Here is a 24,772-nt window from a genome sequence, read left to right on the forward strand (position 1 = left end):
ACCCCATAGAGTCAAGTCAAAGTGACTTGCTTTCTGTTGGAGAATGCACATGCGGAAGTATAAACAAGACAAGAGAGAGAGTAGAGAGAGCTTGTGGAAAAGATCACATTTTATATTAGCTTGAAGCTTTACAATGGCAATTGGCGAGCAAGAGAATGTTGAACTTGTGCAAGGGAATGGATTATTAAAGTGAGAAATGGGGGAACTCCTTATAGAGTGCATTGGGAACTAGTCGGCTGCTCCTAGAGTTGGCCGACTGCTCCACGACCACATAAATCAAGGAAAAATATATAAAATACCAAATAAATGGTACAACCCCAAAACACTGAGATACATAAATTCTAACACTTTCAAGGTTCTCACTTTTACTTGTAGGCAATTATTTTTTCAATTACAATAAATATGCAAAAAGATGTGTAGTCATAGATTATGGCAAAGACCAAAATCTAACTAGTCGATAAACTGAACGTGTAAACTGTACTTATAAGCAAGTTCTATGATATATGAGAAAAATGTGTGTGTGTGTGTTTTTGGTAGAAAATGTAATTATAAGTATATTCTATGATCTATGAGAAAAATGCATCAATGATATTCCTCAAACATGGGCCCTTTTACATGCCTTTGCAAATTTTAGGTGGGGTTTGTGTGATCAAAGCAACTAGGCCTTGGAGCTATGCAACACATGCTCAACTATAATGGTTACCACTTAACTAGTTTCGATTTGTCAAAATCCTCAATGAGGGCTCTGCCCTCATGAAAAATTGCTTACTTCGTGAGTTGCTCAAACATTATCTAATTTCACACCCCCTTCTACTTAAGTTGCATTTCTTTATGATCCATATTTTGCGCCTTGAAGTATCTCACCTCCCTCTAATAAAATGTGTAGGTGTTCCTCAACTCCCCCAATGTAGGTGTCCGCCACCTCCCCCCAATAATCTAAAACATGCATTGTCTTGACAAAGGGGGGAGGATGAAAAAAAGCAAAAAGAAAAAGAGATGCCAAAAGCAAAATTTCTTGGATTTTGTAAATTAAAATCCAATGGTATTTTTGTCCAACGAGGAATCCCATTTACAACTAGTATTTACCTTTATACAAAAGGCAAACCACAAATTGGTTCTTTCCTTATCTTAAAAGCAAAGATTAATGTTTACCAAAAAACTTGTAGACAACATACTATTAACAAAGCACCAAAACCTTTTTTCAAATAATCATGTTGAAATATGGTAGCATATTTATTAAAAATTAAAAGGTTTGCTGTTCTCCTTTTCAAAGCATAAATCTTTAGATTTTTTTTTTTGGGTGGAGTTTTTGACTTTTATTTTGCATGCGTATTGACACGCGTCACATGCTACATGATCGCATTCTTTGAATCTAGCTCTCTCGCTCATCGAAGGCTATAACAGAAGCACCATCTCAGGCTTTCTCTTCATGTGTGTGTTGCCTGCTACCATGGAGTCAAGTCAAAGCGACCTGCTTTCAAAGTTCTCACTTTTACTTGTAGGCAATTTATTTTCCAATTACAATAAATATGCAAAAAGATGTGTAGTCATATATTATGGCAAAGACCCAAATCTAACTAGCCCATATACTAAATGTGGAGACTTAGTTATATATGATCTCTGAGAAAAAAGTGTGTGTGTGTGTGTGTGTGTGTGTTTTTTGATGAGAAGAAAAATGTTGCTTTCAAGGACATACTTCACTGAGTATATCTGTTGGCTGCCCACACCCTTTCACACTCACAAAGAGGCACATGGTACTCTCGCCTGTGTACTAGACGAAGAAGACGACGACGACAGGTTGACATGATTGCCAGCTTAAATTTCACACAGACGAGCAGCAAAAGGTCAGAAAATACAGTCCCTGTTTACTTTTATGTCCTGGGCAACGGTAGGTCTTCTGCTTTTGCAGTCATTTTGATGCTGTTTTCTCTTGATTTTGTGTGTTTTCTTTCCAAAATAAAGCCCAGTTTAAGAGCTTTTTGCCATGGCGCTTGCATACGATTATGCTGCGGGAGATGAAGTAATGGAGTTTATTGAACTAGATGATGATGAGAATGAATCAATGGAGGACTTCAATTCGGATTCCGAAGAAGATTTTGATGAGGTTAGCGCCACCATTTGGCTGTCTGTGGGCTAATTACATTTCGGTCCTTGCCTTAATCTACGAAGAAGTCTTGCTTAGGGTTGTTTAGGGCAAATTAGAATTGGGTCTTTGCCCTTCTCTAGGTAGAAGTCTTACTGTGCCATCTGCCCAAAATTTTGTTATCTTTTAGATAAACAAAAATTTTAAATACACAAAAAAGCTTTCTTTCTAAATATTCTTATGGCATATCTATATTGTGCATTGGTAAAAGCACCAGAAACACTCAATACTGCTCTCAACAAGCAGGTCTAATGGCCTGTATTTGGTTACAAACCCTTTTTTAAAGCTTCTTGCCGCCAATGTGGCCACCATCCATTGCTCATACCAGGCTTGCTGGGCTGCTCAAACACGGCTACACCTTAGGGAGGCCTTACAAATATGAGCTAGCTGCTCGCCACCATCCATTGTCCGTATCAGGCCTGTTGGGCTGCTCAAACATGGCTACACCTCATGAAGGGGGCCTTACAAACATGAGCGAGCTGCTACTGCTGCAGTGGAGCCCAAACATGGCTACACTTCATAATGGGGGCCTTACAAACATAAGTTAACCTTAACCTGTACCTTGTAGTACATAGAGGGTGAGTATTGATTTCTGACAACTCTCTTCAAATTTCCATTCAAAGGTGAATTATGCCTCGAGGCTGAGTCGATGAAGATGCCCTGTGGTAGATCTATGTCCGCTTGGTTCTTTGTAGTTAGTGGGTAGTGTACTGACTTGACCTCCCCTTCCATGATGAGCTCATGCACAAAGTGAGAGTTGATTTTCAATGTACTTGTGCCACATTTTGACACCTGAAATGAGGTTGACTGTTGTGCTGCAAGTTCTCATGTAGATTTTGCTTGTGTAATCATAAGTAGGCTCAATATTTGTGTTAAGAGCTGATTAAGGGGTAAGTACAGCCCCCTAATCTGTGTCAAGTTTTGACTACTGGGTCTTTGTGCCAACTGTTATGGCATAAATTGTAATAGTAAATCGGTTTAAAGAAATGAACATGTGCCTTTATGTGTATCCTTACTTCCTGCTTGTTGCATGGTTGATGGTTGTTGACGCGGACTGTTGCAGGTGAACAAATCGTCAGACACATCTGCAGCACAGGCAAGGCGAGGGAAAGATATGCAAGGCATCCCTTGGGATAGATTGCAATTTACCAGGGAGGGATATAGGGAGAACCGACTGAAGCAGTACAGAAACTATGAAAATTTGAATGTGCCACATGAAGGATTGGAAAAGGTAAGCTTTTCAGAAGCATGCCATGTGTGCGAAGAAAACCCTTTGCTTTTGTGGTCAGCTTTCTAAGACTGGTCAAAGAACACTTCTGTGCATGGATGGTTGGGGTGTTGGAGTGGGCATCTGTCCTTCATGGCCAACCTGGCTGGGAAGGCATACATTCTGTAACCAGCGTAAGTACTGTGATGAAGGCATTTTTGAGGTCAGCTTTCTAAGACCGGTCAAAGAACACTTCTGTGCACGGATGGTTGGGGTGTTGGAGCGGTCATCTGTCCTTCACAGGCGGCCTGGATGGGCAGGCATACATTCTGTAACCAGCCCATGTGTTTTGATAAAGGCATTTTTGAGAATGTTTGCATGCTTACTTACTGTCAGCACACCTCTTTGTGAACAGGAATTCCTACAAGTAAGAAAAGAGGGCAAGTTTTATGAGTTCCGACATAATACTCGATTTGTAAAGCCCACCGTCTTACATTTCCAGGTATGCTTTGAAGATGATGTAAGGCCATACGCCAATCTAAGGGAATGCCTTAGTCAAAATATGGGACCTACTTGCTTGAAACAAGGACAGCTTAAGTCTCTTTTGTATTTAATGGGATGCCTGGATGTTCATAATCAGGAGGCATGGAGGTGGACACAGTGTAGTTTACCATCTCGTTGGGTCTGGTGCTCTGCTTTCAGAGTCCATGTTTTTCAGATTCAAACATCCATGCATGGGGCAGATTGCACATACTTATCCTTTCACATAACCGGCCCACACCATTCCATACCGACTGCACATCCAATTTTGACTGACTATCATCATTGCTTTAGCAACTACCTAGATCCAAGTTATAATGCTAGTCTTTCTGCACCTTTAGACCCTACCCAGCCTGGATGGTAAAGCTGTACCCTTACACAAGGCAGCCTAACACTCATACACATTATGTAGAGTCTTTTGGCTTGGCAGGCTTGGAGGGCTGTACTCAGGCCATTAAGGATATTTATAGTATCCATTCCCAGTCTTTATCAGTTATATGGTCTTATGCTACATATACTCTTTTTTTAAACCAGTAAAAAAGGTCCTTCGTTAGTCATAAAAGAAAGTTCCAAATGAGCTGTTGGATCTGTCTGATGCAGGGCCAAGGAGAATGTAAAACATGACGTGATGCACCACATAGTGGCAAGAATGACTGGGCTGGCCTCAACACCCGGCTGGCTGAGGAAAGACATGCTGAGATTCATTAAAGTAGCTTCCTCCAAATTCTCAGGAGGAGGTTGATCTGCTGCTTTGAAGAAATGTTGATGCCCGCATGGCAGCCGAGATAATGCACTGTGGTTCTTCTGGGAAACTGAAAGGCCTCAATTGGTTGCCAAGTTGGGGTGGGTGATGTTCCATCTCAGAACCTGCACGAATTGTGCAGGTTAATAAACAGAACTCCCAATGCCATCAGCATAGTGCTGCATGTTTCCCTGCGTGCCAAAGAGAGGCCGTTCAGTCATGTGCAAACTCGGTATCTAACTCCTCCCATGGTGTGAATGGGGAGGAAACAGCTTATTGCCTCTGCTACAAAAAGCGAAAGGAAGGGAGCTATGGGGCAGCCCTGCCGTATGTAGCAAGAGGTTGGGAAGAAGCGATCCCAGGGTGCTCTCTAAATGAGAACCTGGCTGTGGGCTGAGGAGTAAAGAGCTGAGACCCCCCCGAATCCAAGAGGCTGAAAAACTGATCTGCAGCATAATGCTCTCCAAGAAAGGCCAATCCACCCTGTCATAGGCCGAAGTTTTAACTAGCAGAACTGCCTCACCCCTCACCTGAGCTGCTGCTGTCTTCTCCCAGAAGGTGTAAATGTTATCTAGGATGCTCCTATCCCAGATGAAACCTGTCTGCATGCCATGGATAAGGTATGGGAAGTGTGGCTGGAGACGCAGGCTGATCGCATTGGCAAGAATTTTGTGTGATGGGGCATTGCTGCTGAATCTCCAGCCCGTTCCTACGCCCCCCCCCCCTCTCTCTTTCCCCCTTCTCTTTGGGGATGAGGTGAATGAGGCCTTCCGCGAGCCTTTCCACGACAGAGCCTACCTGCATGACCTTGGTGGAGGCTGTGTGTAGGCCAGCCTTCAAAGGTCCCAGTGATGCATGAAGAAAAAAAGATAAGAAGTCCGTCCTCTCCAGGACATTTCCTGCAGGGTAGGGCCTGAAGAACTCACTCAAGGACTTCCATGGAGGAGGAGTCTAAAAACTGCTAGTAGAGAGGTGCCTTCCAGTCGTCTCAAACTCCACCCTGGCGTGGCGGTAGGGCCCATGAAAACAAAGAAATCACTAGTGACCCTGTCTCCTGTCTTGGTCCAGGAGGAGGCATGGGCATGGTAGTGGTAACCTACTCTCTGGGTTTCGATGGCCTCTTAGGCCGTTTGTGCTGCCTCCATCTGAGCCTCCACCCATGTACTGTCTGTGTTCTGTTCCTGGAGGCGCTGGAGGCATGCCAATCCCTGCTGTAAGCTCCGCTTGTGCTCTTTGAAGGCCTCTGGTTTCTCCCTCGCTGAGGTCATGGAGATAAGTGCTGATCTCCTGGAATGCCCTTGCTAGGGTGGCAACAGCAGATCCTGGGCAACAAGAAAGGACCCCCAGGTCTCCTCAATGTGCGAACAGAGTCTGGGATCCTTACCGATTGTTCGCTCTGCCACCAGGGTGAAGAAGAACAGGAGCATGGTCTAACAGGGTGGTACCCGCAAGTATGCCCACCGTGTTTGCATTTTGGGCAAGATGGGCTTCTCCAGAACTCCAGATCACAAACACAACCACGATGTTTGTTTGAACACAGCCTTTCTGGACTGATACCAGTTTCATGATGTTAGTCTTCTTGCATTGATGTGTAGTATAGCCTTCCATAGAACACTTGTCAGCAGCCTGTCTGTACCAGTGTGCAGCTTGTCAGCCATGCACAGTCCAGCTGTACAATTGGCAGCTCTCCCTCAGAGCGCTATTCCCTGCAATCCTGCCGTAAATCTATGCAAGACATCCATGCAGCCTGTGCTTCCTTCTGTACGTATGAGGCGGATGCAAACCCATGTCTCTCTTTTTTCTGCTAGTATCCAATGTGACCTAACAAAAGTCAATCATTGAGCTTAAAAGTTCAGGAGATGCCTTTTGCTTTTTATTCCTTGAGGCTCTTTTGTGTCATGACCTTTCCTAGCAAAAATTAATTTCTCATGACTTTTTATTTCTAAAGTGCTAGCATATTCTTTTTAACAGTTTGTTAATGATGCCCCAGCTCAGGAACCTCCTCTGGGCGACTTCAAAACATGACGTTTACCTGGTGCACAACTTGTCAGTTCTGCATTGGTCTCCTTTGACACGTAAAAGGGCCGAAGTTTTGAATGTGTCTGGCCCTATAGTGCCAGATCCTGAGGTGTGAACTGGGGGACTGACCTTACGAGATTTTTTACACGTTTTGCTGCATTATTTATTTATTTGTGTGGTTCTTAATTGGCCTACTGTGCAGGTCCAAAGGAATTCTTGGGCTTTACAGCCTGTGATGGGACAGGTGCAAATCAGTAGTATGTGTGTTCGGGACAACTTGTTAGTGGCGGGTGGGTTTCATGGGGAGCTGGTATGCAAAGTAAGCTTATTCAATTATGCTTTATGCCCTTCTTTTTTTCTTCTCTTTCCAAGAAGACCAAAATTATTTGTCAGCATGGCACCGACAGTGTCGTGTGGTTGCCTGTGTGTACAGTTCCTCGATCGTCCTGGGATTTCCTTTTGTACTAAGATCACGTTTGATGAGAACGCAATCACGAATGCCATTGAGGTTTATGAAGACTCTAGGCAAGCTTTGCAGAAGATTCTAGACGATTCCTATAAGTTAACTTGCTATAGGTGCCAGCACAACTTGCCCACGATGAATCTAAGCCACTTTACTTGTTTGTGCTGCAGTGGGGGGATGCGGTTGATGAGCTCAAATAATGACTGTTTTGTTCGTATCTTTGATGTTGAAAAGTTTGACATGCTTCGAAAGTTCCACTTCCCTTGGCCTGTTAATGTATACCCTTCTCCATAAGATTTGGTCTCTTATGTGATCCCCCTAAGAGTGGAATGTATTCAGAAAGTCGAGAGAGCTAGGGCAGTTCTTGAGGTGGTCAGTGTGGAGAGAAGGCCCAGGGGACATCCAACCCTTACCTGAATGAGAAGAGGGAAGGATTATGGGGACATCCAAGCCTTCCCCCAAATGTGGAAAGGGAAGGACTAGGAATTACCCAGGCCGTTCTTCTTTAAGTTTGCCACTCAAGCACTGGCCTAGCCCACTAGACTCCCTAATTAACGCTTCTGCTTTTAGGGGAATCCCATAAATATAGGACATGTATTATTTGACCTCACTGTCATCACAGATTGCTTGGTTTCTTAACATTTCTAGCTTTTCAAAGCTTGTGCTGAGGTCATGTACATGCTTCTCTATTTGATGTACTCTGTGTTGGCTTGAATAACATCTATTTCCTTTTGCATTATTTGGTTGCATGTGCATAGCACACCTCTATGAGTCCGGACAACAAAGTTGTGCTTGTGGTGGGGGACAATCCTGATGCATTTCTTGCAGACAATCAAACTGGCAAGGTATTTTCTACCTGAATTATTCTAATTTCTTTATAACACTCTTGCATTACTTCCTTATCATGCAAAGGGGATTTGCTCTCTCGGTTCTGTCGTAGGCACCAAAACCTGAGGTCAAACACTAGCTAGTCAAGATAGGTTGAGCCATCCCAAAACGTGGATGTCCTTGTTAGCAGTCATCTCCTGTCTGTATATTTACACCAAGGCCTCTGTTGTGGGTGTGCCCGCCCGATTTAGGTGTTTTCTCATTTTTCCCCACTCTCCATATTTTTCCCTATTTTTTCCCTATTTTATTTTGGTGTGAGAGGCTGTCCTGTGGCTCTTGGCTGATCCAATTGTGATGGCCGACTGCTTGTGCTTCTCCACGACTCTCCCTGAGTGCTGGCCGACTGCATGTAGCTGGCCGACTGGAGATGTATCAGGTCGGGTGTCTTCAGGCTGCTGTCGGCTGCTTTTTATGCTGGCCAACTGGCTGATGGGGCCATATAAAATGGCCCCATGGCCCCCCACACTTTGTATTGGGTATTCTGGGTTTTCTTGTGTATATAGTAGAGTTATACGCCTCTCTCTCTCTCCTTCTCTATTGCTGTATTTTTCTGCAGTGCACTTGCTTGTGTTCTCAGATTTTGTCTTCATCTCTGCTGCATATTTTGACATGGTATCAGAGCTCTAGGCTCATAAATTTTGGGAACTGTGTGAGCAAGTGGGGGGCTGTTTTGTTGTTGCTGATTGGTGGACTGTTTTGGACTGTTGGGGAAGAGGAGAAGCAAGAGGAAGGCGGGCTGATTTGCTGGACAGCCACTTGTAGGTTTAAGAAGTTCTTTTTTCCCCACCCACCCACCCTTTTCAGTTACATCCCCGTAGTGGCAGATCTACTTGAGATGGCTGCGAGGCATGTGAAGATCCCGACACTCCCCACGTTCCCAGTGGACCGTCAGTTGGACGGGAACAACTACGGCATATGGAAGGTAATGATGGAATCTGTGTTGGAGTCTTACGACCTTGTTGATTTCAGTGTTGTTGGGGTTCCGTGGCCGGAGTTAGAGGAAGGGGAGTTACCCTCGATTCGGAAGGAACGCGAGGCACAGGCATAGTTGTGGGATCGTGTCAATGCCAAGGTCCGTTCTTTCATCTTCCTCAACTGCACACCGCAGGTAATCAATCATATCAAGCATATGACACTGGCCAGAGGTATATGGCAGCATTTGGCTTCTCTCTATAACAGGGCATCGCCCATGAAGAGGATCTCCTTGGAAGTACCGATGCGGGTGATGAATCTTGCAAAGTCGTCGACGATGCGGGAGCACATCAACAAGCTGCAGGCTCTTCAGCAGGAAGTTCTCCAGGCTGGGAAAGAGATATTATCGGAGGATATGGCCATAATGTTGCTGTCGTATTTACCCTCTCAGTACTCAGCATTCTACTTTTCTTTGATTACCAGTGGCAGGCTCCGCACCATCACATGGGAGGAGCTTGTGCCCATGGTCTTGGACCAGGAGGAAAGATTCACGAACCCTCACAGGGCGGAGGTTCGGAGGCCTTAACTGGCCAACGGTCGAAAGGCCGTAACAACAAGGGCAAAGGAAAGGCTTCACCGGAGAAGTCTTTTGAGAAGATGTCTGATGGAGACCGCGAGAAACTAAAGGTAGAAAGAACCTGTAATGATTGTGGTGAGAAAGGCCACTATTGTAGGTAGTGTCCAAAGCGGAGTACCGAGAAGGGTGCTGAAGACTCCAGCTTTTGTGCACATGGAGGTTATGGACAACACCGGTGTTTCATTTTCCTCGTGCAGGGAGGTGGTTGGAGGACTCTCCGCTACGGATACTCAAGACTGGATTCTAGACAGTGGTGCTTCCAGGCACATGACTCCTTCCCGTTCGGCTTTACAGGATCTCTGCAGGTATTCTGGTCACATTCTTACTGGGGATACATCCACTATCCCAGTTCACAATGAGGGCAGGTTGGAGATAGTTCCCGACGGCAGAGGGAGGGAAGCATTCCTCCCAGGTGTTGTATGTTCCATCACTTGGTTTTCATGTGTTGTTAGTGCATTAGGTTTGCAAGACTGGCGTACGGTGGAGTTTGATGAGCATTTTGTTGCTCTCCGGGACAAGGCAACAGGCCAGGTAGTTTGGAAAGGCGGAGTGGAGAATGGAGTTTACAAACTTTCATCACTCTCCCAGGGCCTCAGTTTTGTGATGAGTGGCAGTCTGGTAATGGCCACTTAAGTGTGGATACGCTGCAGGTGCAGGCTTTCCGGGACCAGCTGGTGGATAGCTTACCAGATGATGGCAGCAGTTGGCAGGAACTTTCCAGTACAGATGTTGGTAGTTCTTGTGTGTTAATCAGAGGAAACTTTACAGGTAACTTATGCTCTGATGTCTCGTAGCATTCGGGACAAAGAAACTCCTGTAGATGAGGAAGTTCTTTCCACGGGGACCTATTGGAAGGCAAGGCAGGTAGCAGTTGATTACTTGCAGGTGAAGGTGGATGTTGCACATTCTCCAGGCTTTGTGGTTCTGGATTCAAAGGGGGTTGGTTACAGGTTTTCGAAGGCCTTGAGTGGTCTTCAGCAGTTTCCAGGACTTGGCATCCCACCGTAATAGGTGTTGATCCTTGTGAGCAGTAGGATGCCTCCTTGACTCGGAAGCAGAATGGTTCATTGATTTGGTTGATGCATACCAGATTGGACGGGAGCTTCCTAATGAGGCTGTTGAGCTCATGTTTGCAGAGGACTCTTTGGGAGGCAGGATTGTGTATCTTGTGGTTTCTGCAGCATGCGAAGCATCTTGGACTCTTTTACAAAGGAGAGGGATTGATGGATGGAGTCAGACTCCACGGATGGAGTGACTCAAATTGAGGAGGAGAGCCAGATACGAGGACCTTGACATCAGGCTACAGTTTTTTCCTTGGCTTAGGAGCAGTAAGAGGCAGCCATCTATTGCCTTGTCGTCGACAGAGGCAGAGTACCGGGCTGCTCGTGGTGCTGCTTGCGAGGTGGTGAGGTTGCAGAGGTTACTTGGCAGGATTGGGCTTCCACTGGTGGAACCCACGGTCATCCAGAGGCATTTTATTCGTGAAAAGATTGTTGCTGATGACATCTTGCTAGAGTTTTGTTCGACGGAGGAGTCAGGACAGTGCGGTGGACCTCTTCACGAAGTCTCTATCTCAGGTTTTGCTCCGGTGGCACTCTAGCTCACTGGGGTTGGTTTCACATCCAGGAGCTGAGAGGGGGTGTCAGCAAGATATGAGAACATAGTAGAAACAACTATAAGCAATATCGAAACACAGCACTGAGCTGGAACGGCCGGCCCCCCCTAGGAACTGCTTTATTCCAATGAATGAACATGTTACAACCAAATCAAGGTGCAGGTGCAAAACTGCACCGGATTTTCCACAAAGCTTCCTCAGCAAACATTTGCACAAGAATCAAAGCACAAACTGCTCCAAGATCCAATACGAATCAACAGCCCAATGCAGAGTCAAACCCAATGTTGAACTTTGTGCCAAAAACAGCCCTGAAATGGCTCTCCAGACAATACCAGATCTCTCCAAAACAGCCCCGAAAAAAGCTCTCAAAACAATCCCTGATACCCTCAAACACAATTCGTGAATCGATGGTCAGGAGGGAGTGGTGAAGAGAGAAAAGAATAAGCCATTGTACGGCCCACACAAGAAAGAGAAGAACCTGCTGGTTTCTGTACCACTGTACGGCTAGTGAATCTGAGAGGAGAAAAAGCGGCCGAGCTGCCGTACCACTGTATAGCCTATGCTGGACAGAGACAAAAAGGGGGCCTTGCTACTGTACCATTGTACAGCCTATAGAGAGAGGCAAAACCGACTGTTGTACCACTGTACGGCCGGCTGAAAAGAGAAAGGAGGTGTTGCCCAGCTGCTGTACAGTTTGTGCGAGAGAGAGGAGAAGGCTGTCCAGCCCCACTGTCCACTGTACGGTCAGCGCAAGGGTTGCTTTGGAGAGGAAGAGAGAAGAAAACGTTTTTATCTGCTGCCTGCCACCCCCTCCTCATGCGCATGCTTCCTCCTGCTTTTAAAGGAGTCGACCAGTCCCAAAATAGCTGTGCTTTTCCCCTTTTTGGCCAAATGATTGGTCCCAAAATAGTTGTGCTTTTTCCCATTTTGGCCAAAAGTGATTGAATAGCCAAAAATATCAATCCTTCAAATATAGCAGATGCGCTGGGAATCCATAATATTTTAGCCATAAATCTAGATCCACGATCCGAAGTCAGTTACGGATACAAGAGCCAATTGTATGAAGAAACAAACTGAGGCAACAACTCTGATAATAAGTAGACATAGGAACAATAGCCTATTGTGTCTCAAACATCCATAAATCCATAACCTAGATAACAACTAGACACATGCACAAGAGCCATCTGTGTCCCAAATATCTATAAATCCATAAGCCGCTTTTTTGGATGTTAAGGGATGCTGACAAAACATAAGTACGAAGTGAGCACCAAGGTTGCTAGTGTCACCATTTGGCCACCCAATTGGTCCACCCGTGCTTTCTTATCATGTATGTACATTGGACTGGTGTCCATGGCAGTTGTATGTGCTGGGATTGGTGTTACTGTGGACTTGGCTTTCCGTTGGGACTTGTGCCTCCGTGTACATGCCGGGAAATGCTTGGTGGATTGGTGTTCCATTGGGTCTGGTACCTCGTGTACTTGCCTGGAGCACGTCTATTTTGGTATAGTCTCATGAATGGGGATTGTCCATACCAATACTGCATTGCATAGCATCTTTATGTGTTTGCTTGCAATTGAAATTGTATGCTGTTTTCATGCTTGCTTGAGCAATTGTGTTCAAAGATGGAGTGCGGATGGATCCTACAAAGATTGATGCAATTCGGAATTGGTCCGAATTGAGTTCGGTGCATGAGATCCGTAGTTTTCTTGGATTATGCTCTTACTATTGCAGGTTCATTCAGCACTTTGCATGGATTGCTTCTCCTTTGCATGATTTGACAAAGAAGAAGGCCGTGTTCAAATGGACTAATGTAGAGAGGGATGCATTCCTCAAATTGAAAGATGCAACTACTCATGGTCTAGTGTTGATCATTCCGGATTTGCAAAAGCCTTTTTGTGTGGAATGTGATGCATCTGGAAATTGCGGAGCTGTTCTTAATCAAGAGGGACATGCCGTGGCTTATGAGAGCCGTAGATTGCATGATGCAGAGCTCTCTCTTGGCTCTTGGCTATAATTCCTGCATTTACTATATGGAAACATTACCTTCTTGGGGTTGATTTCACTGTGAAGACAGATCACCAGAGTTTGAGGTATTTTCTTACCCAAACTAAGTTGTCAGAGAAGCATATGAGGATGGCCAATTTCCTCTCTATGTTTCATTTTCAGATCTTGCACACCCCGGGAAAGAAGAATGTAGTGGAAGATGCATTGTCACGAAAGCCATATGTAGCAGCTATCTCGGAGAAGCCACACATGTTCTCTTGCCATGTTAGTGGGTTCACACCAGAGTCCTTCCTGGGGATCCGTCCACATACATGTAAAAGACATAAACTCCTGTTAACATGTCAATGGGCTCACACCGGAGTCCTTCTGGGGATCCATCCACATACATGCAAAAGGGATATGCCATGGCATGATTGATGTGAGAAATCCTTCTCTGCAAAGTCGCCAAAATAAGCATACGTTCACACAAGCCAGGGAAGCTCAACTGGCACACTGTTGTCGAGGACAACCCTGCATATCTTTAACCAACCATATAAGCGCAACAGTTCATAGACTAGAATCAACCAATCTATGATATCAATAAATAATTCATAGTTTTGTAACTGCATATGCGACGTATTCTAGTGTCCCATACCATTAGAATACTCCCCCATATGAGTTCCTTGTGTAGGCGACAGTTCTAACATCCCATACTATTAGGAGCCTCCAATACACAAGATCCAAACGATAAACTATTTACCAAATTCGTAGAAAAGCCTTTTCCAGACTCAGAATGTGTTCCATCGCTTTTCAGAAAAAAAAAAACTTTCCTGAAACACTTATCAAGATAGACATGAGAAACATTCTCCACTTGTGTCGGCAAGGGAGTTCAATGTTAGCAGTTATCTCCTGTCTGTACACTATGTCAGGGCCTCTGTTGTGGGTGTGGCCACTCAGTTTTGGTGTGTCCCCATTTTTCCTCACTTCCCTGTATTTTTCCCATTTTTTGCTTGGTGTGGGAGGCTGTTTTGTGCCTATTGGCTGTATCAGATGCTGGTACACTGCTGACCCGAACTGATGTGCTGACCTGGCCGACTGTAGATACACTGGCCGACAGCCCATTTGCTGGCCGACTGGTTGGGACAGGTCGTGGGTTGCTGTCGGCCTGTTTCGGGGTGGCCAACCAGCAGCCTGGGGCCATATAAAATGGCCCCTTGCCCCCCACATTGTTCATTGTGTATTCCCGGATTTCTTTGGTGTATATAGCAGAGTTACACTAGCTTCTCTCTCTCTTGCATTTGTGTATTGCTCTCTACAATAGTTGTCTTCATTTCCGCTGTGCATTCTGACATGGTATCAGAGCCCCAGGTGGCTTGAAGCTTGGAGACAGTGGGACATTGAGGGTTTACTGATTTAGGTGCTGATTGGAGACTGTTTTGGGCTGTACGGGACTTGGAGATTGGGTAGAAGGCGGCCATCATCATTGGACAGCCACCTTGCATTCTATTTGCAGTCTCTTCTTCTTTTTTCCCACCCACCCTCCCTTCACAGACCTTGTGAACCCTTGAGATGGCAGATTTGCTTGAGATGGCTGAGAAGCACGTGAAGATTTCCCGGTGGACCGCCAGTTGGATGGAAACAACTACGGCATATGGAAGGTAATGATGGAATCTGTTTTGGAGTCTTATGACTTGGCTAATTTCATTGTTGTTGGGGTTCCACGGCCGGAGTTAGAGGACGGGGAGTTACCCTCTATTCGGAAGGAACGGGACGCACAGGCACAATTATGGGATCGTGTCAATGCGAGAGTCCGTTCTTTCATCTTCCTCAACTGCACACCACCACATATCAATCATATAAAGCATATGATGCTGGCCAGAGGTATTTGGCAGCATTTGGCTTCTCTCTACAACAGGGTATCACCCATGAAGAGAATCTTCTTGGAAGTTCAGATGCGGGTGATGAATGTTGCAAAGTCGTCGACGATGCGGGAGCACATCAACAAGCTGCAGGCTCTTTAGCAGGAAGTTTTCTAGGCAGGGAAAGAGATATCATAAGAGGATATGGCCATAACGTTGCTGTCACAGTTGTCCTCTCAGTACTCAGCCTTTTATCCTTTGTTGATCACCAATGGTAGGCTCAGTACCATCACATGGGAGGAGCTTGTGCCCATGGTCTTGGACCAGGAAGAGCGATTCACGAACCCTCCACAGGGTGGAGGTTCTGAGGCCTTAACTGGCCAACGATCAAAAGGCCGTAATAACAACAACAAGGGCAAAGGGAAGGCTTCATTGGAGAAGTCTTTTGAGAAGAAGCTGGACTCAGACTGAGAGAAACTGAAGGCCGAGAGGACTTGTAATGATTGTGGCGAGAAAGGCCACTATTGGAGGAAGTGTCCCAAGCGGACTGGGAAGAATGCTGATTCTTCAGCCTTTGTGCACTTGGAGATGTTGGACACGAATGTTTCATCTTCTTCGAGCGAGGAGGCAGTTGGCTTCACCGCCAAGGGTACTCGGGAATGGATTCTTGATAGTGGTGCTTCCAGGCACACGACTCCTTCCTGTGACTTCTTTCTGGATCTGAAACGGCAGTCAGGTCGCATTTTCATTGGTGACAATTCCACCATATCGATACAGAGTGAGGGCCAGATGGAGATCATTCCCGATGGCAGAGGGGGGAAGCATTCCTCTTGTGTTCTCTACGTCCCAGCACTTGGTTTTCATTTGTTGTCAGAGCATGAGGTGTGCAAGACTGGCTTCCGGGTGGAGTTTGAGGAGCATTCTGTTGCTCTACGGGACCGCGAGACTGGCCAGGTTGTTTGGGAAGGCGGCGTGGAGAATGGTATATACAAACTCTCTGCACTCTCCTCTTTGATAGGTTCTTAGATTGGTGATTTGTGGCACTTTCGGTTTGGCCACTTGAATGTGGATGCGTTGCGGCGAGCTTTCCGGGACCAGATGGTGGTTGGCTTGCCAGATGTTGGCAGCAGGCAAGGACGCTGTAGTTCTTGCATTCGTGGTAAGCAGCACACGGAATCTTTTCCAAAGCAAGCTTCCAGGCGGGCTTCGAAACCTTTGGAGTTGGTACACACTGACTTGTGTGGACCTATGCAGACTACTTCCTTGGGAGGTTCTTTGCACTTTGTGTTGCTTGTTGATGATTGTTCTAGATTCACATGGGTTTATTTCCTTTCACAGAAGGACCAAGCTTTTGCTAGGTTCAAGGAGTGGCATGTGATGGTGGAGAAAGAGTCTAGCTTGTAGGTGAAGACTCTTCGGGCTGACAAAGGAGGAGAATTTTCTTCCAATGCTTTCGTGAGATTTTGTGCGGAACATGGCATCAAGCGGGAGCTGGCCAATACAGGCTCCCGTCAGAGAATGGAGTAGTTGAACGTAAAAACAGGACTGTGGTGGAGATGGCGAGGACGATGCTGGAGCATCGTGATCTTCCTCGTCTGCTTTGGGGAGAGGTTGTGGCTACGACTGTCCATATCCTCAACCGTTCTCCGACGACTTCAGTAACGAACATGACTCCCTTTGAGGCATATGTCATGTGCATCCGTTCATCCCAATGCTCATAGACATGTATATTCTCATTAGCAGATATATGGGTAGATTTAGGGGCAGATTTAGAGCAGATTTTGCAGCCCTACAAGCTCCCGGAAGTGCCCAAAACATAGCCCAATGGTTGGGACACCTTTTGGGCATAGTTTGGACACAACATATGACTGTTTGGACAGTGTTTTGTGGGAAAAATAGGCAAAACCGACTTGATTACGAATTCATTTCTTTTTCCTATAAATAGGATCATTAGGCATTCATTAGAATCATCATTCAAAGATCAAGAGGATCCATTTGTCAGAGTCTGCAAGGCAGCAAGGACACAGTGGTGGATCAACAGGAGCTTCTCTTGTTCGATTGCAAGTAGAGGGTTGCAAGGATCTTTGGTATGCATCATGAAGCTGTGAATCAGTAAGATCATTGTATATATAGCATGTTTTGGCAATATACAGTAGATTAGGTCTCTCTCTCCCTCTCTTTTGTGTCTTTGCTAAACGTAGGATTAGCGTTATCTTCTTTGCTTAGTGTTAATCATGAACACGCTTCCGCAACGCATGTTACAGCATATTTTGACAAGAAACCTGATGTCTCCATGTTTGGGAGCAATGCATATGTTCACATTCTGAAGAAGCAGAGGGGGAAGCTCGACTCAAAGTCCCGAAAGCTTGTCTTTGTGGGTTATAACTCTCTTTCCAAGGGATAGAGGTTGTATGATCCAGAGAGGAACGAGGTTGTTGTTAGCAGGGATGTGGTCTTTGATGAGCATGTTTCAGTTTCCACTGTTGATGAGCCGCCACTTCTTGGAGACCCAGAAGATTCTGATGATGATTCCCAGTCTATTGTTCCAGCTGGATAGCCTCAGTCAGTTGAGGAGGTTGAGCCCGTAGCTGGAGATGAGCCCCCGCAGTAGCAGGAGGCTCCGCGTTCTGTTCGAGTACCTAGGTGGTTAGTGGACACACCCTTCGGGAGTCAGGTGTCACGGAGCTTCCCTCCGAATGGACCACAGAGGACGGACCTCAAAGATCGCACAGAGTTTGTGATAAAAGTCATTCAGCGGAGCTTTTACAAGTAAACTATGCTTTGATGTCTCGTATCATGCGGGACAAGGAGCCCACTTCCGTCAAGGAAGCCCTTGCACAGGATACTTGGAGGAAAGCCATGCAAGTGGAATTGGATGCCATTGAGAAGAATAACACTTGGGAGTTGGTACCGAGGCCGTCGAAACGGTCTGTCATTGGTGTCAAGTGGGTCTTTAAGACCAAGTATACGTCAGATGGGTCGGTGGACAAACACAAAGCCAGACTTGTGGCTAAGGGTTATGTTGAGCGGCTTGGCATCGACTATGAGGATACCTTTGCACTGATAGCGAGGATGACAACGATTTGGACCGTTCTTGCCCTTGCTTCTTCTCATGGCCCGTATATCAGATGGATGTTAAATCTGCGTTCCTTAATGGTGACCTGCAGGAGGAGGTGTATGTTGAGCAGCCTCTAGGCTTTGAGGTTCCAGGATCAAAGGGGATGGTTTACAGGTTGCGGAAGGCCTTGTATGGTCTTAAGCAAGCTCCCAAGGCTTGGAATCAGAAGATTGATTCCTTCTTTCTACGAACTGGATTTCAGAGATTGGTTGCAGATCCCAACCTATATCTCTTTCGGGAACGCGGCATGGTCACGTTGATCATCCTTTATGTGGATGACCTCATTCTCAGCCATATGGAGCACATTGCGGTGACGAAGGCTGCCTTATCAAAGGAGTTTGAGATGACCGATTTAGGCTTACTCCTCTTCTTCTTGGGATTGGAGATCTGGGAGACCCAGAGGGGATTCTTTCTCTCTCAGCAGTGGTATGTTCATGCTTGAGGCCTTTGGGATGGAGAACTGCAAGCCTATCACGTCGCCGATGGACCCGAACACGAAGCTTACAGTGAATGATCCTTGTGAGCCAGTTAATGCCTCTCTGTACCGGAAGCTGGTTGGTTCATTGATCTGGTCCCGACGATGTCATTCAGAAATTGGGTGAAGATCCAAGTGTTGTTCATGCCAGAAAGAGAGCCCGAGTTGATGTTCAAGGTACGGCACCTTCCATCATAGATTCCTCTTGCAGCAGAGAGAGCCTCTTTTGCACATCAGACTCGCACGAGGACCGGCACCATAGGCAGGGGCAGAGGCAGGGGCAGGGGCAGAGGCAGGGGCAGAGGCAGAGGCAGGGGCAGGGGCCTTGAGACAGAGGCAGGGGCAGAGGCAGAGGCAGAGCCAGAGGGAGAGGCCAGCATTAGTGATTGGAGTGTTAGTGAGGAGGATGAGCATGACCGTGACCATGGTGGGGATGATTCTAGCTCAGAGTCCGAGTCTTGACTTTGATGAATGACTCATGAGTCACATTTTGTATGCCACATTCTAGTATCTACAGACTAGTGGCTCATTTTTATGTATGACATATGTTCTTTGTTATTATGTTGCGGCTTCGTCCTTATTTGTGTTAGGATTCAGGATTCAAGATTCCCATTTTGTGATTTTAGATTCATGACTACTCAGTACATTTCATGATTGTATTCTCTAATCTCTTTAAGCATGATAATGATTCATAACTAAGTCTCTCCTTGTCTTTCAAAATTAAAGTTTAAAGTTTAAACGTTCATAAGTTCATAAGTTATAACTCGAGTCTTGAGTCTTAAAGTTCAACACTTCAAGTTTCAACTTTAAACATGTATGTGACATGTCTCGACCAAATGTAATTAAACTAGTGTTTTTTATTTAAAAAAAAAGGCGTTTTTTATTTTGGCCCCGCGAAAAAGACGTATAACACGCGTATTATACTTTGTCGTATTATACGTCCCGTCCCGTACCTGGCTGCTATGGTGCTGACCTGGCCGACTGTAGATACACTGGCCGATAGCCCATTTGCTGGCTGACTGGCTGGGACAGGTCGTGGGCTGCTGTCGGCCTGTTTTGTGCTGGCCGACCAGCAGCTTGGGGCCATATAAAATGGCCCCTTGCCCCCCACATTGTTCATTGTGTATTCCCGGATTTCCTTGGTGTATATAGTAGAGTTACACTAGCTTCTCTCTCTCTTGCATCTGTGTATTGCTCTCTACAGTAGTGGTCTTCATTTTCGCTGTGCATTCTGACATTCAACATGCACAAAATTCCAAATATTGGCAAAAAACATCAACTTGGTTAAACTCAAAGTATACTTAGCTTTTCTTTGCAAGGCTCGTCGTGAAGCCAAAATAAATATCTCCTCGGCATACACATAAGATACCTCGAGATATAGCTCCATATAACTCACTTGAACAAAATTTGATTTAAAATCTAGAATAGTCCATGTGGAACGAGTGCTGAACATGGGCACATAAGACCAGCTCCACACTTTGTGGATAAATTCTGTGAATCCATAAATCTAGATGCCGAGCTGTCTATTGCTCATGCTTTGGAAACATGACTGCTTCCATAAGCCCGATAGCCAAATTGTTGATCGCTATAGTCCCCACTTCTGATCTTTTCTCTTTCTCATTTTTGGAAGGAAGCCTTTGCTTCTGAGAAAGCCTAAGCTCTAATACCAATGAAACTAGACGGGCACCTGAAACAATATACAGACACTTTAGATGTCTTACAAAGATATGAAAACGCAGCGGAAACAACTATAAGCAATATTGAAACACAGCACTGAGCTGGAATGGCCGGCCCCCCGTAGGAACTGCTTTATTCCAATGAATGAACAAGTTACAACCAAACCAAGGTGCAGGTGCAAAACTACACTGAATTTCCACAAATCTTCCTCAACAAACATTTGCACAGGAATCAAAGCACAAACCGCTCCAAGAACCAATACGAATCAACAGCCTGGTGCAGAGCCAAACCTGATGATGAACTCTGTGCCAAAAACAGTCTTGAAATGGCTCTCAAAACAATACCAGATCTCTCCAAAACAGCCCCGGAAAAAGCTCTCAAAACAATCCTTGATACCCTCAAACACAATCCCTGAATCGATGGTCAAGAGGGAGTGCTGAAGAGAGAGAAGCATCTGCCATTGTATGGCCCATGCAAGAGAGAGAAGAACCTGCTGGTTGCTGTACCACTGTATGGCCAGCAAATTTGAGAGGAGAAGTGGCCCAGCTGTCGTACCACTATATGGCCTGTGCTGGACAGAGACAAAAACGGTGCCCTGCTGCTGTACCACTGTACAGCCTGTAGAGAAAGGAGGTGTTGCCCAGTTGCTGTGCAATTTGAGAAGGCTGTCCAACCCTGCTATCCACTGTACGGCCAGCGCAAGGGGAAGAGAGAGAAGCTGCCTGCTGCCCACTGTATGGCCAGCACAAGGGGAAGAGAGAGAAGCTGCCTGTTGCCCACTGTACGGCCAGCGCAAGGGGGGGGAGAAGGGAAGCTGCACTGCTGCCCACTGTACAGCCAGTTGCTTTGGAGAGGAAGAGAGAAGAAAACGTTTTTATTTGCTGCCCGCCACCCCCTCCTCATGCGCATGCTTCCTCGTGCTTTTAAAGGAGTTGACCAGCCCCAAAATAGCTATGCTTTTTCCCTTTTGGCCAAAAGTGACCAGCCCCAAAATAGATGTGCTTTTCCCTATTTTGGCCAAAAGTGACTGAATAGCCAAAAATATCAACTTATGTGCTTTTTCCCAGCTTGTTGGTCAAGATTCCTCTAGGCGCCTCCTATTGGTCCACATATGCATGTCCAGAAGGCGATAACTCCGGCCACACTTTAATGAGGTGTGAACGTGTCGCCTTAAAAATCACACGAGCAAATGAAATCCCTTGTAGTTCAAACTCAGTTGCCATCTTTCAGGGCAAAATATGCCGGTGAATGCTTTAGCTTTCTTTTATGGAAAATTCCCATGTGCACCTTGGTTTTGGACAATGTGTGAAACATTGTTCAAGACTGGTGAGGGGACCACATTGGTGACACGTAAGACCATAGCCTAGCCTTGCTAATGCCCTAAATGTTGTCTAAACCAGGGAATATGCTGAATATGCTAAGATTTATGCCATGGCGTAGGCATGCACGTGACATTCCTCCTGCTAAACTTGATGATGGGGTGGATACTTTATCATCCTTCCATTCTCCTTGGACTGCTGACTTTGACTGAATATTGTCTACTTCTGAATTGCCCTCTCACAATCCCAACATGAATCCACATGCATGGTGAGATGAACAATGAACCTCTTGGCCTTTGTATGGGGAGATAGTGATTCTAATATGGCATAAAGATAAATAAATCCATGTCCCAAATAAATGGGCGAGACAAAACAGTCCCATAAGTCCAGATATCATAATCATGTCCCAAGTAAATGGGCGAGACAAAATAAGTCTCCTGCCAACAAGACATCGGTCCACATGACCCTTGGCATAGACATAAGTCCCGTGCCAACCAGGCATCATGTCCACTTTACCACTTGCACTCCGTGTTGGTACTCTGACCACACACCTTGGATGAGAGGTGGGCTCAAGTAACAAGATAAAACAATCACGCATAAATAACGTGGTGTTCCATAAGCATTTCTGCTACACATAATTTATAGGCATTTCGGCCACCAACTCACACTACCCTCTCAAGTGCCCATGTTCCCTTCCATCTGCTCTCTATTGTTTCACCCACACATGGTAGAAACAATCTTCAAGAGAGCACGTAGGACAAGAGAACACTACACAGGGTATGTTGTGCTTGTCACTACCCTTTGAAGTGCCCATGTTCCCTTCTATCTGTTCTCTATCATGTACAAGCTTTGAGGGCCTTACTCTCTCCACGGGAGATGCCGGATTATCCATATACAAATGCCATAACACAGCCCAACACGAGGCAACCAAGCCGGAACATAGGCTGTAGAAATGCCGAGCCAACAATATAATCCATATACCTCCGTGTGGGTACTGATTCTTCCCCAAAAACCATGGGTCTTCATGCAATAGAGCTGGTACAGCAAGTACAACTCTCCATTCAGTCGGTACAACAGGTACAATGGCAGGTATAGTCAGTACGGTGGCTGATACAGTAGGTACAGCAAGTACAAATGTTGGTATAGCTGCCAGCATGTACAGTGACTAGTACAACAGGTACAATGGTTGGTACAACAAGTACAGAAGCTGGTACAACCGGTACAATGGGTGGTACAACAAGTATAACAAGTATAAGGACTGGTACAGCCAGTACAATGGTTGGTACAGCAGGTACAAGTACAATGGCTAGAAATCATAATAAATGATTAAATATCCTTGCCTTCAGTATTTCTTCGTGATGGAAGCCTCCAAAACAGTCCCCAACAGCCGGTATTCTTCATGGGCAGCCTTCAAGAGAGAGAGAAAGAGAGTAGCCATCATTAGGGCAGCCTGTAACGGTGGTAGAGGCTAGTGTGCAGCAAGAGAGCCTCCATTAATGAAGAGAGAGGGCTCCAATTTATAGATTTGGGCCTCCCATGAGCTAAAATGGCAAGAGAAGGCTACAATGACAAGTGGAGAGCCACACAATAGTTGAAGTGACAAGTGTGAGGCCACTTGTCTCACTTTGATCCACTTTCTAACAAGTGTCAGGCCACTTGTCTCACTTTGGTCCACTTTCTTGCCACATGTCCCAATCTAAGAGATGGGTCCTTCCATAAACTTTATCTCTAAAAATATCCCAACTAGTAGACATTCTGTCATAGGCACTTTGCCAACTCTTGGTATCTGCTCAATTCCAGATGTAATGACGCGAACAGAATTTCCATCGGAGTCGGGCCAAAAATAGCAACTCTCCTAAATTTTAGGTGTGGGGTCCTTTGTATTCTAGGATAATCTCCCATTCCCAAAGCTTGTACTTTCCAAATATTTAGGCATCCTGGAGTCCACCAGACCCCTTTTATACTGGGAAATGGCCAGGCTAGTGACAGAAACTGGAGTACATGGGCACTTTTCCACACCAAGAAGAGAAATAGGTTCTCAACTGCACAGTTGGAGAGGCTTGTGTTCTGTCATTGCAATCTGCGATTGATAGAGCAGAAAGGGAACCCCATCGAGTCTCGCCAAGTCAATCTTGACGAGATTGAGATCACAAAGTGCAAGGAGATCCCCGACATCCCTCAGCAAAGTGCAAGGAGATCCCCGACATCCCTCAGCAAGATAGAGATATCTATTCCATGTTGTATGAGGAGATTACAGCTACATGTCATGGTACATGATCCCATGCAGTTGCTAGTACCAATGTGACACTGGCAGATCATGAGGATGAGGCATTTGAGGAGGAATCAGAGGATGATGTGGATGATGGGTAGGAGGTTGAGCCTTGAGTCATTTATCTATGTACTTTTTTTTTTGGATTTGGTGGACCGTGGGACATTGTGTGATTGTCGTGACTCTTGGGAGTCCTCATGATTTAGTTTTATTATGATGATTTTTATCATTGTGTTAAGTGAAGTACCAGACTCTTGGCTGCCCAGTATCATGTATGGAATGTGGATTCTAGAGAGATGAATATGGGTGTTGTTTTCTAGCATTGAATCATTGTTTACATTGAATAATAATGAATCCAATGTGTTTTCTTATGAGTCATGTTTTTCAAGTATTCTGCTTGTGCTGAAATAAATAGGCTAAGTAGTCAGACCTAAATACTTATTTCTTATACTATTGTACATTCTATATTAAAAAAAAAATATATTTTTTATTTTTGTTTGAAACTTTTTTTCCCGTTTCAAAAAAATGTGAAACTTTTGAAACGTTTTTGAAACCCATTTCAAATCAGGTGTTTCAGAAACTCCTCGTAACTATGGGTACACCTGGCAACCTTTCGACTCCTTTTGTGGATCCCCCTCCATTGAAACCACTGCTCCACTTTGACTTGTTCTGCCGGGATTGACGTTGACTGAAGGAGTTAAATCCTTTGAGCCAAAGACTTCTCCACTGCGGGAACTAAATGGCAAATGCTGATAGATCTGCTTGGAAAAACTTGAAACACCACTGACCTGTCTGTGAAATCCTTTCACACACGATCTCCGTTGTTCATGGAACTCTGAACCTCCTGAGGCGATGTTGGAACCACTTCTGTCTTCTTATGTGGAAGAGAACCTGCTGCCAGTTGAA

General features: G+C 45.4%; 1 protein-coding gene across 4 annotated transcripts in view; it reads left to right on the forward strand.

Annotated features, from left to right (window-relative positions):
* The first annotated feature begins 1,434 nt into the window (after window positions 1-1,434).
* LOC147622285 (putative WD repeat-containing protein C2A9.03) overlaps window positions 1,435-24,772 on the forward strand; it is a 54,279-nt gene continuing 30,941 nt past the window's right edge. The window contains exons 1-9 of one of the 4 annotated variants that reach the window (XM_086823382.1): window positions 1,435-1,844; window positions 1,963-2,104; window positions 3,207-3,374; window positions 3,766-3,852; window positions 6,623-6,760; window positions 6,854-6,970; window positions 7,085-7,176; window positions 7,285-7,390; window positions 7,873-7,959. In XM_086823382.1, coding sequence (XP_086679508.1) covers window positions 1,985-2,104; window positions 3,207-3,374; window positions 3,766-3,852; window positions 6,623-6,760; window positions 6,854-6,970; window positions 7,085-7,176; window positions 7,285-7,390; window positions 7,873-7,959 — 915 coding nt within the window. In that variant the 5' untranslated portion in view covers window positions 1,435-1,844; window positions 1,963-1,984. The remainder of the gene's footprint in view (window positions 1,845-1,962; window positions 2,105-3,206; window positions 3,375-3,765; window positions 3,853-6,622; window positions 6,761-6,853; window positions 6,971-7,084; window positions 7,177-7,284; window positions 7,391-7,872; window positions 7,960-24,772) is intronic. The other 3 variants (XM_086823384.1, XM_086823383.1, XM_086823385.1) reach the window with 3 other exon arrangements.

Source organism: Cibotium barometz, chromosome 29 (genome assembly GCF_041138505.1).
Source record: "Cibotium barometz isolate CiBa-2024 chromosome 29, ASM4113850v1, whole genome shotgun sequence".
Taxonomy (NCBI): domain Eukaryota; kingdom Viridiplantae; phylum Streptophyta; class Polypodiopsida; order Cyatheales; family Cibotiaceae; genus Cibotium; species Cibotium barometz.